This window comes from Lepidochelys kempii, chromosome 20 (genome assembly GCF_965140285.1).
Source record: "Lepidochelys kempii isolate rLepKem1 chromosome 20, rLepKem1.hap1, whole genome shotgun sequence".
NCBI classification, from domain to species: domain Eukaryota; kingdom Metazoa; phylum Chordata; order Testudines; family Cheloniidae; genus Lepidochelys; species Lepidochelys kempii.
This window is the reverse complement of record NC_136399.1, coordinates 19,610,615-19,626,861: the sequence shown is the minus strand read 5'-3', so window position 1 is coordinate 19,626,861 and position 16,247 is coordinate 19,610,615. Positions and strand designations below refer to the sequence as shown.

The 16,247-nt window shown below is 54.2% G+C and overlaps 1 protein-coding gene across 1 annotated transcript; it reads right to left on the bottom strand.

Annotated features, from left to right (window-relative positions):
* Positions 1 to 3,573: 3,573 nt before the first annotated feature.
* PRR13 (proline rich 13) lies at positions 3,574 to 12,509 on the bottom strand. Its single transcript, XM_073318365.2, has 4 exons — positions 12,217 to 12,509; positions 9,292 to 9,337; positions 6,440 to 6,843; positions 3,574 to 5,005 (listed from the first exon to the last, which is right to left on the bottom strand). The coding sequence occupies exons 2-4, from the start codon at positions 9,308 to 9,310 to the stop codon at positions 4,958 to 4,960; spliced, it is 471 nt and encodes a 156-aa protein (XP_073174466.1). The 5' UTR covers positions 9,311 to 9,337; positions 12,217 to 12,509; the 3' UTR covers positions 3,574 to 4,957.
* Between the last annotated feature and the right edge of the window lie 3,738 nt (positions 12,510 to 16,247).

Below are 16,247 nucleotides of genomic sequence, written 5' to 3'. Positions count from 1 at the left end.
CTGTCCAGACACGGGGCTTGACACCCTGGGGCAATTGACCAGTGTAGCTACAGCAGACTAATAATGAGGCTGATATAACTTCCCCGCGGTTGACACCGCTCCAGAATATGAGAGAATGTCCACGTGAGGTGACACACAGTCCCTGCCTCAAAAGGCTTCCAATCTAAATAGACAAGGGCAACCCAGAAGGCAATAGGAAGCGTTATCATCTCTAGTTTATAGATAGGGAAGCTGAGACATCCAGAAATTTGCACAAAGTCACACAAGGAAGAACTAGAAATTGAAGCCAGATCTCCTCTGTTGCAGGCCAGTGTTGCAGCCACGTGACCATCTCTCTTCTCCCCGACCATCTCCCCTCCGTGGTTAGGGTTCCTGCAAGCAGCCCTCTGCCATCATGTTCCATTAGTCAGCACTAAATTTTTACAGGCTGTGAGAAAGCCTGGCCCTTGCTTCTGCAGCTGGGCGGAAGGGCTTGCACCACCCCAACTCCCAGAACAGCTAGATGTACCTGCTAAAATAAATTAGCAGGGAAAGAGCAACTGTTGAGGGTGAAACTGGCACAATCGTTCATCAGTGTTAGCAGCCCAGTAAAAGTACAGGGGGCTGTTCACACCTGGCTTCTTTGGCTTGGGGCTCTGGTTTGACACCACAATCACTCCCTTGACTTCAGTGCAGTCACTCCCCATTTACACCAGTGGGGGCTGAGATCAGAAGCAGGGCCGACCTCACAGCACTTGAGGTTTGTCTCCCAGTCTAGGTTTCTCCCATCTGGCCAAGCCCGCTCTGGCTAGCTGCCCAGGTTTCACAGGAGAAGCCAGGTTACTCAGCTGCTCAGAGAAGAGCCCAGCCATCACAAAAATCTTTATTATTAGTATCAGCAGCACCATGACAGTGTCTGTGACCTTAAACAAATCCTGTGTCACCTGGTCCTCAGGCCTGGCCTACACTGAGAAGTTAGATCTGAACCTTGTAGTTAAGTTGACCTAAGCCCTGCTGTAGACACGGGTAGGTTGAAAGAGGAATGCTGTTATGGACCTAGCTACCGCCGCACAGGGAGGTGAGTAACCTCCGTCAATGGGAAACCCCCTTCCATCCACATAGGAAGCATCTACACTCTGGCCCTACAGCAGTGCAGTGCAGACGTGGCCTCAGGGGGGCCAATCCGCCACGTGCGCAGGCAGGGCTGGCCTCACCTCCCCCTGAGGCGAACTGAGGTGGCCGCCTCAGGTGCCAGACACCAGGCCCCAGAGTTTCAAAGTTTTGGCCCAAGCGAGGGGGCATGGGGGTGTCGTTGGAGCTCTCCGCCTCAGGTGCCAAAAGGTTGTGAGCCAGCCCGGTGCGCGGGCACCTACCCCACCGGAGCATGCAAAACACCCTCAGTCTCACTTGGTGGTACAGCTTAAGCGACTGCATGATGTGCCAGGATAAAACCCAGGTCTGCTGGGATCCAGCCCCGGGCTGAGCCGGAGGGGCGATGAGACGGACACAGGCAGGGAGATCAAGAACACGTCTATACCAGGGATGCCGCAGGGGCGCCGTGAAGTGCTGTAGCGTAGACGCTTCTTACATCCACCGAAAGGGTTTTCTAGGAAATCCACTTCCCCGAGCAGCGGAGAATTCTTCTGTCAACCTAGCTGCATCTAGCCTGGGGTTAGGTCGGCTTAACTAGGGTGCTTGGGGTGTGAGTTTCCCCATGGCCTGGAGCGACACAGCTAGGTTGATCTAAATTTTAAGCATAGACCAGAGCACAGACAGAGGCAGACAGAGACCAGTTTTGTTGTTTGTTTTTTATCTGGAGCAGGATTTAATACTTAGAGGCCTGCGCGGATACAAATTTATATCCGCGGATAAAAATCGGTATCCGCTGAACCGCAGGGCCCTCCCAGGAACCGCAGCAGCAAAAGGAGCGAGCCATGGGGGTGCAGCTCCCAGGAACCAGCGCCCCACGCCGGCAGCTCAGCCCTGTCCTCCGACATGGCTGTACAGACCCCAGACAGGAGCAACAGTCATGGAGAGAGCTGCATGGCAGGGACAGGGGTGGTACAATTGCATGGGAGGAGCTGTCAGTGTGGGGCACTGGCTCCTGGGAGTGGCAGCCCCCACGGTTCACTCCTTTGGCTGCTGCGGTTCCCGGGAGGGCCTGTGCGGTTCAGTGGATACTGATTTCTGTCCGTGTATATAAATTTGTATTCGCGCAGGGCTCTGTTAATATTCAGCAACACATGGGATCGATGAGGATCATTCACTGGCCATGCTGTACTTCAAGGCCTCCTGCAATCACTGTAAAAAGTCAAGAGATTTGCTTAACCCATGAGATTTCCAAAAGATTGGGGGGAGGGGGTGGTGGTGTTATTTGCCATCTAATTACTAAATCTCAGCCCATGGCTCTCAACCTTTCGAGACTACTGTACCCCTTTCAGGAGTTGGATTGGTCTTGCGTACCCCCAACATTCACCTCACTTAAAAAAGGACTTGCTTACAAAAATTAGGCATAAAAATATAAAAAAGTGTCCCAGTCACACCAGTACTGAAAAACTGCTTCCTTTCTCATTTTTACCATATAATTATAAAATAAAATCAATCAATTGGAATATAAACATTGTACTTACATTTCAGTGTATAGTATGTAGAGCAGTGGAAAAGTTATTGTCCATATGAAATATTAATTTGTACTGACTTTGCTAGTGTTTTTGACGTAGCCTGTTGTAAAACTAGGCAGCTATCTAGAGGAGTTGCTGTACCCCCTGGCAGACCTCTGCGTACCCCCAGAGGTACGTGTACCCCTGGGTTGAGAACCATTAGTCTAAGTCACTAGGACAGGGACCATCTTTTTGTTCTGCACCTAGCACAGTGGGGTCCTGGTCCAGGACCCTGGCTCACCACAACACAAAGAAAAATAGCAACAAGAAGTCATTTTTAAAGCTTTTAGTTTTCTCTGCGCCCCTGAAGGCTTTTAAAATGGAAGTTGAAATTCTCACCTAATCATGCCAAATTATTCAGAACCTGATTCCCTGTTGGAATAGATGACTTCTGGAGCTAGGGCTTTAAGAAAAAACAAACAAACAAACAAACAAAAAAAACCCAACACCCACACCAAACAAACACTGGGAGGAGGGAGCAGATCCCAAACCAGAAGCTGCAGCCCATGGGAACATAGCATAAGCCCATAGAAGGGGACGCAAGCCCTGAGGGCAGGCTGGGGTCTCACTCGTTTACAGCTCAGCCCAGAATAATAGCTTCAGCCTGGCACATTGACCAAGACTCGGGAAGCAACCAGAGACATGGTGGGAGGTGGCAGGAAGTTTAATCTGATGCTTGGGTGACGGTTGCCATATTGGCTAACGGTGGGGATTGAACTGGGGCTCTCCAGAGCTGAAAGCACAAGCAGCTACAGGTTGAACTAAAGAGTCAAGGCTCCTTAGGTAGGGCTGCAACTGTCCTTTGCGGATGGGGAACCTGGGAACACGCGCTGCCCAGCTGGTTAAATCTGCAATTAAAAGCAGGTGCCCCCCTGTGGGGAAGGGTGCAGCAGATTCTGGGAAGCCACCAGCACCTTTGATACACTGACTGCAGTTCAGTATTAAAACCAAAAAACTTTATTGGAGAAGCGATGAGTGGATACAAGTACAGAGCAGGGAGAGGAGAGGCAACTTCCACAGCCAGAGGGATTAAAATAAAGTATGCACAGGAGCACCATGCCACAAGCCATCATGGCTAGTCCAGATCTGTCTTGGTCCCCTCTGTGCCCATGTGCAGAGCTCGGGCTCCAAAACCATCTCAAAGATAGCCCTGAGCCATGGTCACACAGCTCCACCTTGCAGCGCTGAGTCACCTTCTTCAGCATGAAGCGGCAGCCTGCAGATACTACAGATCCCAGCAGCTCATGCTCCAGCCCAGCACTTGGGATCAGTGGGGAGCACAGCATGCTGGGACTTGTAGTCTTCTAAGGCTATACGTTCAGGTTAGCAAGGAGATATGGCTGCATTCTGTTCTGTTTATAAAGTGTCAGCCAGGCTATATTTGGGTAGCCCCTACACCTCCCACCAAGGGGAGCTCTTGGAATACTGGCCCCCACTTCCAACCCTTTCTTTCCAAGACCCTTGTCAAGGAGGAGGGGGAAGGGAAGAAAACTCACACTAAAATCAAGTTTAAAACTCTTATAAAGTTATCCCTGATCGTGTACATTCATTTATGACATGAGACATTCAGAATTTTAATTCAGAGCTATTATTTCAAGCACTTCTGTGATTGGTTTTTAAATAGACTATGTAGACTTTTTGTGATTAGTTTCTATATAGACTACCTCCTCCCTCAGCCCCAAAAGGAACATCCCACCAGAAAATGGACAACTGGGGCATCTAAATGACTTTGGAGAAATCTACCCCAACTTCCTTATGCCTTTGAAAACAAACCTGCCTCCCAGCCAGTCAGCAACATCCCCAGATTTCTGCAGGCCAGAACAAGCCAGGAGATCAAGGATTGAAGGGAGCGGCTGGAGCAGATGCCTTGATTTGCAAGGGCTTATTCTGCCATTGCATCATGAACAGGGCACAGGCTGAGAGTCGGGAGACTCCAGTTTTTAAGTCCAGAAGGGACTTGTCATGAAAGGTAAGAAAGCTCAGAGTCCCATCTGCAATATTGCTCCAGGCCTCCTGCATTTTAACACCTGGCCCCCAATGTACGGGCTTTTAATGATAAGGTTACACCTCTGATTACACCAGTGCCCTCCATCACCGGATCAGTGACATCCAGATTAGCGTATGGCTCACTGGGGCTCTCTGGTCTGTGCCACTGTCTTTCCTGGGGATTTTAGCCTCTGTCCCTAGCCCTGTTATACAGGCTATTAGGGAGGTGGCTGGCACCAGTCCACTCAGCCAGTGGCTTGGTTGTAGCAGGGGAAGATCACGGTCTGGTCGACAGGAAGCATGCGTGGCTGGAAGGTGGAGGGAAGCCTCAGTCAGTCGCTGCTGCTGGAGGAGGAGGAGGAGGAGGACGACGAGGAATGCTGCAGGAAAGGGGAGAGAAATCGTGAGGCTTGGACCTCAGCCCAGGGAGTTGACATGCTGTTGGCAGGTGGATGGCTGGGAGTAGAAAAGAAGAGGGCACCCTGCTAACAGAGTCCTGAGCTGCTGCCCATGGAAGCAGGGCTCAGCGCCCACAGGGGACCCCCTACCCATCCCACCAACCACTGCCACCCCCCCCCATGTCACAGGATTTGTGCAGTTGGCGGGGGGGGGGGGGTCTTGGGTCTACTGCCAACCCTGTGCACCAACACCCACCCCTGCCACACACCCGTAGCACAGGGGCTCCCCTGCCATGCCCAGAGGAGTTCCCCTAATTGCATTGCCCCCTCCCCACACTGTAAAGTGGGGGGTTGTCTTAACCCTGGAGACTAGGAACTAAACCAAGATCCTCCAGGCTAGGGTGACCAGATGTCCCATTTTTAAAGGGACAGTCCCATTTTGGGGGACTTTTTCTTATATAGGCGCCTATTACCCCCCACCCTGTCCCGCTTTTTCAGTTGCTATCTGGTCACCCTACTCCAGACTCATGCACTCAAACCACCATCCAGGAGGGGGAAGCGTCCCCGTCCCAAGCCCTGAGCGAGCCAGCTGCCCTCCCTGGCATGGTTCAGTGACAGCACTAATTGCTGAACAGATGGAGGGCAGGGGAGACCCATGCACAGGTGCTGAGAAAAACCCCAACACACAAGCCTTCTCCTTTCCCTCCCCCAACCCAGCATGTACCTCTTGTTGTGATCTGTATGCTATGTATAACTTGTTACTCAAAAGGTCTGTCTCCCCCCCCACACCATTTTGTCTCCTCTCCCTCTTTGAATACCTTTCCCCCACCCCGCCCTCCTGGAATGCTTGTGGGATGAATGGGCTGCTCAAACAGCTGGAAGATCAGAAGAGCTCCCAGGTAGACAAGGTGTCTGGGACTCTGATTAGGCAGGGATCATACACCCAATGCATGGACACTGCCCGAGGCGGAGTGTGACCAACCAGATGTGGCCAAGTCATCTCTAGTCGCAGGCCATGAGGAGCTGGTCCTTAAAAGGGGAAGGGGCCAGTGCTCAGGAGTGCACTCACAAGATTGTACCTCCCGGGAAGGCCCTTCCTGGGGACTGCCTGGCCAGTGGGCCGCTGCGTTGCATTCCATCGTGCCTCGGGAAGACTGACCTTCATTGCACCATCCATGGCTGTGCTGTGCGACACTTCCCTTGAAGGATCCTGACCTCTCCAGCGCTGTGCCTGTCCTGGGAGCGTGAGTATGCGAGGCTCTTTTGAGCTTAGCTATCAGTATAATAAACGTACTGCTTTCTGCCAAACTCTGGTGGGTCATTAGTCCTCCCTAAGCTTCCTAGCTGGCCCAACTTTGGATAACACCTCTGACCACCGTGCCAGAATGCGCCCCCGCCCACCTCGCACCCACTGACCTTTCCATGCTTGTGCACCTTGTGTGGCTTGTGCACCTTGTGAGCCTTCTTCATCTTCTTCCTCATCTTCTTTGCTGCCTTCTTGTCCAGCACTTGGGTCCCAATGGCGACAGTCCCAGGCATCAGGGGGTTAATACCCATCCCCCCGGGCATGCCAGGAGCAGGTGGTGGATAGGGACCCAGAGGGCAGCCAGGCTGCTGGCTGGGGAAAGGGGGTTGAATGGGGTGGCCGGGGGGGTATGCGGGCTGCCCTGGAACCCCTGCTGGAGGGATGGGATAGGAGCCAGGGGGCACTGTGCCTGGGGGGAAGGCAGGGTTCTCAGCAGGAGGGTAGGCAGGATTGGAACCAGGTGGGTACATGGGGTTGGGAGGGAAGGCTGCTCCGGGGTAGGCACCAGGCTGTCCTGGAAGGAGAATAAACCAGTGTCACAGCCAGCAAGAGAAGAGAGACACCCTGTGGAGCAATATCCCCCCCTCTGCCCTGCTCCCAGCCCCACCCTGCAGTATCACTGGGGCTTCCCCACCTCACTGCCCCCCCCCGCCCCCGGCCCCTCCTGTGACAGTGCAGGGGAGCCACACCAAGTGTTACAGGCTTGGCTGCTGCTCCCTAGCTTTGCCTCCCTGCTTTGGGGGTGGGGACGGGGGGGAGTCCCCGGTTCCTGCAGGTGCAGTTGCCCCCTCTGGACTGCAGTGATGCCCCCCAGTGGGTTGCCAGCAGGGGTAATTGACCAGGTCCTGGGGATCTAAGAGCACCAGCTGCAATTGCTTGAGCTAAAGGAACAGTGCCATTGGCTTAACTGACTCCAACCTCTGTACACATTTCCGCCACTAGTAGGGTACGGCCATAAGAACGGCCATAGTGGCTCAGACCACTGGTCCTGCTAGCCCAGTATCCTGTCGTCAGCGGCCAATCCCAGGTGCTCCAGAGGGAATGAACAGAACAGGGCAATTTAGCCAGTGATCTATCCCCGTCATCCAGTCCTAGCTTCTGGCAGTCAGAGGCTAGGGACACACAGATCATGGGGCGCGTCCCTGACCATCTTGGCTAATAGCCATCCATGGACCTATCCTCCATGAACGTTTCATTCTTTTTCGAACCCACTTATACTTTTGGCCTTCACAACATCCCCCGGCAATGAATTCCACAGGCTGACTGTGTGTTGTGTGAAGCAGTACTTTCTTTTGTTCATTTTTAAACCTGCTGCCTAGTAATTTCATTGAGTGACCCCTGGTTCGTGTGTTATGGGACGGGATAAATAACACTTCCGTATTCACTTTCTCCACACCAGTCATGACTTTATAGCCCTCTATCATATCCCTCCTTAGTCATCTTAGTTTTTTGAATCTCTTCTCATATGGAAGCTGTTCCATCCCCCTAAACATTTTTGTTGCCCTTCTCTGTACTTTTTCCACTTCTGATGTATCGGTTTTGAGATGGGGTGACCAGAATTACACACAGTATTCCAGGAGTGGGTGTACCACGGGTTTATCATAATGCCAATATGATATTTTCTGTCTCATTATGTATCCCTTGCCTAATGGGTCCTAATATTCAACTGGCTTTTTTGCTGCTGCTGCTGCACATTGAGCAGATGTTTTCAGAGAACTATCTGCAAGGACTTCCAGATCGCTTTCTTGAGTGGTAGCAGCTACTTTAAACCCCATCACTTTGCAGGTATAACTGGGGTTTTTTGTTTTCCAGCGTGCATTGCTTTGCATTTACCACCACTGTATTTCATGGGCCCAGTCACCCAGTTTCGTGAGATCCCTTTATAACTCTTTGCAGTCAGTTTTGAACTTACCTATTGTGAGTAATTTTGGATCGTCTGCAAATTTGCCACTTCACTATTTACCCCTTTTTCCAGATCATTTATGAATACGTTGAACAGCACTGGTCCCAGCACAGATCCTTGGGGGACCCTGCTATTTACCTCTCCCCACAGTAAAAACTGACCATTTATTCCTCCCCTTTCTTTCCTATCTTTTAACCAGTTACTGATCTATGAGAGGATCTGTCCCTTTATCCCATGACTGCCTACTTTGCTTAAGAGCCTTTGGTGAAGGACCTTATCAAAGGCTTTCTGAAAGTCCAGGTACACTACAGCCACTGGATCACCCTTGGCCACATATTTGTTGATCCCCTCAAAGAATTCTAATAGATTGGTGAGGCATGATTTTTCTTGACAAAAGCCACTTTAACTCTTCCCCAACATATCATGATTATCTATGTGTCTAACAATTCTGTTCTTTTCTATAGTTCCAAACAATCTGCCTACTATGAAGTTAGGCTCACCAGCCTGTAATTACCAGGATTGCCTCTGGAGCCTTTTTAAAAAAATAGTTACATTAGTTACCCTCTAGTCACTTTGTACAGAGGCTGATTTAAGCAATAAGTTACATAGTACAACTGGTAGTTCTGCAATTTCATATTTGAGTTCCTTCAGAACTCTTGGGTGAATCCCAGCTGGTCCTGTTGATTTATTACTGTTTAATTCCATAACGTCCTCTGTTGACACCACTATATGGGACAGTTTCTCAGCTCTGTCACCAAAAAAGACTAGCTCAGGCATGGGAATCTCCCTCTCGTGCTCTGCAGTGGAAGACCGATGCAGAGTTAGCATGGGGCACATGCTGTGTCTGCGTCCCACAGAACCTGCCACCAAAACCTCCAGCTCATTTCACGTGGACCACCCAAGCTGGGCTAGATTTGAACCTGCCGCTTTAGAGGCAAGAGGGAGCCCCGTATCCCTTCTTTCCCCTGCTGAGGCAAAGAACAGGGGAGCACCAGAGGGAAAGCCAGAGGAGCAGCTGAGAAACCTGCCAGACTTGCCATCACTCCTGTTGTCCCTCACCTGCGTTGGGATTCCACATGGTTAGAGAGGAGAAGTGTCCTGTCACCTGGAGGGAAAGACACACTGTTAGGCAAAGCAAGTAAGTTTCACAGGGGAAGCATGGAGAAGAGAACACCAGACGGGGACAGCTTGCTGTTTGCATCCCTAACAGAGATCAGGGCCTGCCCTAGAGAGCCTGCCGTCTAACTAGACAAAGGATGGAAGAGGTGACCGGAGAGGGGCAGTGCTTTGCCCTAAGCCACCTTCGCAGAGCCAGGAGCAAAACCCAGGTCTCCTGGCTGCCAGCCCAATGCTCTAGCCACCAGGCCTCATGTCCTCATCAAGAGGCAGCTCAGGCTGGTGACTGATTTTCCATCCCTCCTGGGAGGAGAAGTCCCCAGCCCCCACCCTCCCAGTCTCCTCTCCTGCTGGTCCTGCAGCGTGTGTACCCAAGCAGATGAGCAGAGGAACAAAGAGGATCACAGGAGGAAGCAGCTGCCGTAACTATCTAGCCAAGCAGGTGTGGCTTGGAGCAACGCATGCAGCCCAAGCTCCACCGACTCTGGTTCTGGGGACTCGGAGCCAATGTAACCCTCCCACCAGTGCACACCCCCTCACAGACAATGGCACTGAGACGCCTACACGGGAGAGGCCGCTGGGTTAATTCAGAGCTCCCCCGCCCTGAGCTGCTTGACAGGCACCCCCACATCTTCCTGCTTCCACTGCTTCAGCCCCATCACCTCCCCGGCTTCCTCTGCCGTCCCCCAACACTGCACCCCACATGCCCTCCAAGCTCCTCCACCGCCCTCTGCAAACTCCACTTAATCTCTGCTTCAGGCCATCAGCTCCCCTCCCCACCCCTTTGCGCTAGGTGCTGTCCACCCCCAGACAGCCCCCTGCCCCAAAGACCTTACAATCAAGGCCACAGCTCCAATAGTGTTCAACCAGCTCTGGGCAAGGAAAACCCGCCACATGCAGTATCTGAAACTCAAACCTCTGGTGTTCTTTTCCTCTCTCCCCAGACACTGCTCGGCAACAGTCGCCGTGAAACAAGAATTTACAGCTGGATTGAGATGGGGGAAGGGGTCCCCTATGCAGACTCCTCAGTGTCAAACTAACTCCAGACTTCCTTTGGCACCACCGCCATTCCTTGGAGGAGCATGGGAAAGCAGACGCTCCAGCCACCCTTAGCCCTCCCACATGAGAGGGGCAATTATACGTCAGCCCTCAGCTCTGTATCTGCACCTGGTGCATTGTGTGTGTGCGGAGGGGGGATGGGGGTTTGGTGTAGAAGACACAATCAGGGGACAATGCTTTGCTACAAGAAATGAGCCTAATGCAGCCCCAGTTCCCATTCCAACACCGTCCCTCTCGCCCCCGCAACACACAAATACACATACAGATCTGTACAGAAAGAACAACAACTCAGGCTAGTCAAATCGATTCAGAGCAAAGTGAAACCGACCCAGCCCGTCCCAGTCCACCCTCCCAGGCAGAGCCGGGTCCAAGGCCAGGCAGCACAAAGTGACTCAGCTAGATTAAAAACTGATGAGATCTCAAGGGTGGAGCAAAGTTCAGGAGCAGCTCAGGGACACCCCACCCCACGCCCTGCAGCACAGGACAGCCAGCCAGTGCTTAATTTGTGCTGACAGAGGTGCTGGGCTACAAACCGTCAAGCCATTTTTTTACATTCATAACTGATGCAGCAAACTCAGAGGTGCCAGGGCTACAAACTGCCAAGCCCAGAGATGCCAGGGCTCAGCCCTGGCACAAATTAAGCACTGGACACAGCTGTGTTGCCGCCCAGAGGGGACCAGCTCTCTCTCTCATGAAGGTTGGCAGCTCAGCCAAAGAGCTGATGGGGGAGGCAGAAGGTCAGTCACCCATACAGACTGCAACATATTGAGGACCCACAGAGTTACGACACCCGAAGCCAAGCCTCACAACCGAAAATTCAGGGGGTAGTGGGAAAGCGGCCCCCAAGAGGTCTGTAGCCAGAGCAGAAGTAGTCTAGCTACCAACAACGGATGAGAATAAGATTTGGGGTATGCAAGCCAGAGGTGGATAGACAGACAGAAGGGTGTGCAGGGTGGATGCAGAGGGGGATGGACTGACAGCTGTGTGTGGGGAGGATACACAAACAGAGGGACGGATAAACAGAGGGGTGTGCATGGGGATATATAGAGGGGCATGCATGGGGGAAGGACAGACAGAGGGGTGTGCGGGGGGATGCACAGAGGGACGGAGAGACTGACAGCTGTGTGGGGGAGGACACAAGGAGGGGCACACATGGAGCAGGGATGGACAGGCAGAGGGGCATACACGGCTGGGAGGAACAGACAGACTGACGGGGATGTGCGGGGTGGGATACATAGGGAGAGACGGATAGACAGAGGGATGTGCACAGACAGGAGTGTGCAGGAGGGATGCACAGACAGAGGGACAGTGGGATGGACGGAGAGAGCAGTGTGCAGGGGGGGAGGGATGGACGGACAGACAGACAGCTGTGCAGGGGGGGACATGCGAGGGGAGGGAGGGACAGACAGACAGAGGGGTGTGCACAGGGGACAGACGGGACACACAGGGAAGAGGGACGGGGGGACGGAGGGGTGTGGGGGGATACACAGACAGGGAGAGGGACGGACAGACTGACAGCTGTGGGAGGGACGCGCGGGGGGAGGGAAGGACGGGGGAACGGACGGGGTGGACAGACAGAGGGGTGTGCAGGGGGATACACGGGGGAGAGGGAGGTACAGACAGAGGGACGGGGGGACAAGGGGACAGAGTGGTGTGCAGGGGGGAGAGGGAGGGAGGGACAGACAGACAGACAGACAGACAGAGGGGTGTGCAAGAGGGATGCACAGACAGCGGGATGGGGGAGAGGAACAGGGGGACAGCGGTGTGCGAGGGACGGACAGACAGACAAAGCCCCCCCGCCGCCATCACCTTGGCACCAGGCGGCTCCGCTCCCAAGCTCCCCAGCTGTGCCCCGCCGGCTTCCTGGAAGCGCTGGTGTCCCCGGCCCGCCGGGCCCCCATTGGCTGGCGCCGGCCCGGGGCGGCCCGCACTGGCTGGCCCCGCTGTCCGTCAGCCCCGGGCCGCGCTGGCGGGAGGGGGGCGCTGGCCCCGCCCCGGGCGTGGGGGGAGGGGCAGGTTCGTACCTGGCCCCGCCGGGAGCAGGGACCCGCTACACGTGAGGGCGGGGACTCCGGACTCCTGGGTTCTCTCCCCAGCTCCGGGAGGGGGGTGGGGTCTGGTGGGTTAAAGCGGGGGACTCCGGACTCCTGGGTTCTCTCCCCAGCTCCGGGAGGGGGGTGGGGTCTGGTGGGTTAAAGCGGGGGGGGGCGGGGACTCCGGACTCCTGGGTTCTCTCCCCAGCTCCGGGAGGGGGGTGGGGTCTGGTGGGTTAAAGCGGGGGGGGCGGGGACTCCGGACTCCTGGGTTCTCTCCCCAGCTCCGGGAGGGGGGTGGGGTCTGGTGGGTTAAAGCGGGGGGGGCGGGGACTCCGGACTCCTGGGTTCTCTCCCCAGCTCCGGGAGGGGGGTGGGGTTTCGTGGGTTAAAGCGGGGGACTCCGGACTCCTGGGTTCTCTCCCCAGCTCCGGGAGGGGGGTGGGGTCTCGTGGGTTAAAGCGGGGGGGGCTGTGACTCCGGACTCCTGGGTTCTCTCCCCAGCTCCGGGAGGGGGGTGGGGTCTGGTGGGTTAAAGCGGGGGGGGGGCGGGGACTCCGGACTCCTGGGTTCTCTCCCCAGCTCCGGGAGGGGGGTGGGGTCTCGTGGGTTAAAGCGAGGGGGGCTGTGACTCCGGACTCCTGGGTTCTCTCCCCAGCTCCGGGAGGGGGGTGGGGTCTCGTGGGTTAAAGCGGGGGACTCCGGACTCCTGGGTTCTGTCCCCAGCTCTGGGAGGTGGGTGGGGTCTCGTGGGTTAAAGCAGGTGGGGGCTGGGAATCCGGACTCCTCCGGCCTGGCCCCAGTTGCAGGAGGGAAGTGTGGCATAGTGGTCAGGGATGGGGATTGGGCATCAGGACTGCTGGGTTCTCTTCCTGGCTCTAGGAGGAGTGTGGTCTCCTATTTGGAGCAGGAGCCTGGGGGGTGCCAGACCCCTATGTTCGATTCTGGGCTTTATACAGGAGTGTGGTTCCCAGGTCAGACTCAAGGGAGCAGAATCCAGAACTCCTGATTTGCTGTGTCACTTGGCTCTGTGTCTTCAGCTAACTGTGCCTCAGTTTCCCCACCTGGGAAACAGGGATAACAACTCCAACGCACAATGGGGACATCGGGGGGAGGAGGTGGATTGTGAGGTTTAATTCACTAATGCTTGGGAAGTGCTTTGAGATCCTCAGATGAGGTGGCAAAGAAACATGCTGGCTGTCCAGTCTCGCGCCATTGAAACCCATGGCACTGAGTGCTCTTTTGAGAGGCAGAGAAAGCACTAGGAAGGATGGTCCACTGGGTAGGGCACCAGGCTGGACACCTGGGATAGATTCTTTCCTCATCCACATTTGTCCTGGGTGACCTAGGGAAAGTCATATAGTCTACCCTGTGCCTCAGTTTCCCCACCTGTAAATGGGGATCATACCCCACGGGTATGTGAGGATAAAATCTGCTAATAAGTGTAAAGCACCCAGGTATTATGGTGATGGGCACGTATAAGCGCTGGCTAGAGGAAACAAAAGTGATCAGGCAGCAAGGCAATGACCTTTCCTAGCTAGATACTCAATCATCAGATCTAAAGTGCCCAAAGGCTGCCTGGTGGCTCTCTAAGATGCAGGAGTGACTTCAGAGGGGATCAAGCAGCGCTTCAAGTGGTCTGAAAAAAGTGGGAGTCTATCATCTGGGAGCAAGAGCTTTTGTAAGACAGACCTTGGGGTGCACCCTTCAGAGACAGCCCCCCCACCTCCAAACACACATGCTTTAAGCAGTGGGATCAGGGCCTGTTTCTGAGAGATTAATCAGGGCCAAGCTGGCGAGCGGGGTGTGGGTGTCTGAATGCGCCCTGTCCTGGAGCCCAGCCAAGTTAGAGCGCCAAGTGTTTACACACAGCTCTGATGACACTGCATGAAAGCAAAGCTCACCTGACAGCAGCGCCAAGGTCAGTGAGATCCTGGCTGCACTCAAAGGACAGTGTCCCTGTGGAGCGCTGCCCAGTGCATTAGGCAATGTGGGGGGATCTGCTGGAACTAAATGTGGAGAAAGGGGCTTGGGCTGGGGGAAGCTCTTGGGAAAACTGGCAACGTTTTATTGTGTTGTTTTCTAGTCTGTCTAGTGGCTACAGCAGAAGACTGGGAGCCAGGACTCCTCGGTTCTAGCCCTGGCTCTGGGCGGGGAATGGGCTCAAGCATGTGGGGATGGGAGGCAGGACACAGCTATAATGACTAGACTGGCTCTTTTATTGAGGCTGCTGGACACAGACTGACCCTGAGGTTCCCTCTGGTTAGTGCCAAGATGGGGGGAGGGATAGCTCAGTGGTTTGAGCATTGGCCTGCTAAACCCAGGGTTGTGAGTTCAATCCTTGAGGGGGCCAATGGGATCTGGGGCAAAAATTGGGGATTGGTCCCACTTTGAGCAGTGGACCTCCTGAGGTCCCTTCCAACCCTGATATTCAATGATTCTATATGGGGCCATTCTAAATCCTGGCCTGGATTCAGCTGCCGTGGAAGGGAATGCTGAGTACACAATGGGCTCTGTAGCTCTGGCACGCCTGGTAACACTTGGGCATATACCTTGCTTACCCTGTGACTTAGTTGACTTCCCTGTGAAAATGGGGACAACACCCCAACCTGGGACAAAGGGGGGGATGCCTGAGATGTGCAAATATTAGTGACAGATAAAAGTCCTGCCTCAGAGTCCTCCCAAGTCAGGAGCATGTTCAGAATCCCAAGGCCTGGAGAAATCACCGGCTGGATTCCTCCTGGGATGAGGAAGCCCCAGGGTTTAAGAATCCCTGTGCAGGTTAGAATGGGCTTTGGACCAGTCTTGCCCAGCAATAAGAATTATGTGTCCCCCCCTCCCCGTACTTTTCAGAGAGAAATCTCTGGAGTCCTTTGTGCTGAAGGGATGTGTTGTTAAGTGGTATTATTCTGGGCTGCTGCTAAGGGCAAGAATCTGAGGCCCTATTGCACCAGATCACAGACCAATGGCTAGAGGAGGATACTGGGCACCAGGACTTGGGGGGGTCTATTCCCTGCTCTGGGAGGCACTGGGGTCTAGCAGATAAAGCACCAGACTGCGCCTTGGGAGACCTGAGTGCTAGTCTTGGCTCTACTGGGCAACTCACTTCGCCACTCTGTGCCTCAGTTTCCCTGTATGTGAAATGGGGCTAATGAGCCTGACCTCCTTTGTAAAACGCTCGGAGATCTCTGGGAGAAAAGCATGAGGCGGTGTGATTAGCGAGTGCTGGCTCCTCTCTGCCCTGTTTAACACTGGCTCCCAGTGGCCCATCCAGCGTAGAATCCTCCATCAGACCATTGGCTTGTCTTGCCCAGAATCCTCAGTTCCCTGTGGGCTCAAACCCAGGGGCCTATTGCCTATAAACCCAGTGTATATTTAAACCAAGACCCTACCAAAACAAAACCCTCCGCTGCCCACCCAGTTCTCCCCCTTTGGGGTGGGGGGAATGAGCCACGTGTGATAGGTGGGAGTTGGACTGGAAGGTGCTTGGATACTCTGGGGGAGCAGGATAAGAACCTGGGTGTTGCACAGGGATAGATGCCTGGGTGTTTTTCTCCGGCCACACTGGATCTGTCAAGCCCCACACCTCTTGCTGTAGCAGCACCTTGGTCTCAGAGAGGGTGCAGAGAAGAGCCACAAGAACGCAACAGGGTTGGGAGACCTGCCTTACAGTGAGAGACTCCAGGACCTCGGTCTGTTTAGCTCAACAAAAAGAAAGCTAAGGGGTGACTTGATCACAGTCTGTAAGTACCTGCATGTGCTCGCGGGCTGGTCAGGCGAGCAGACAAAGGTTGAACAAGGTCCAAG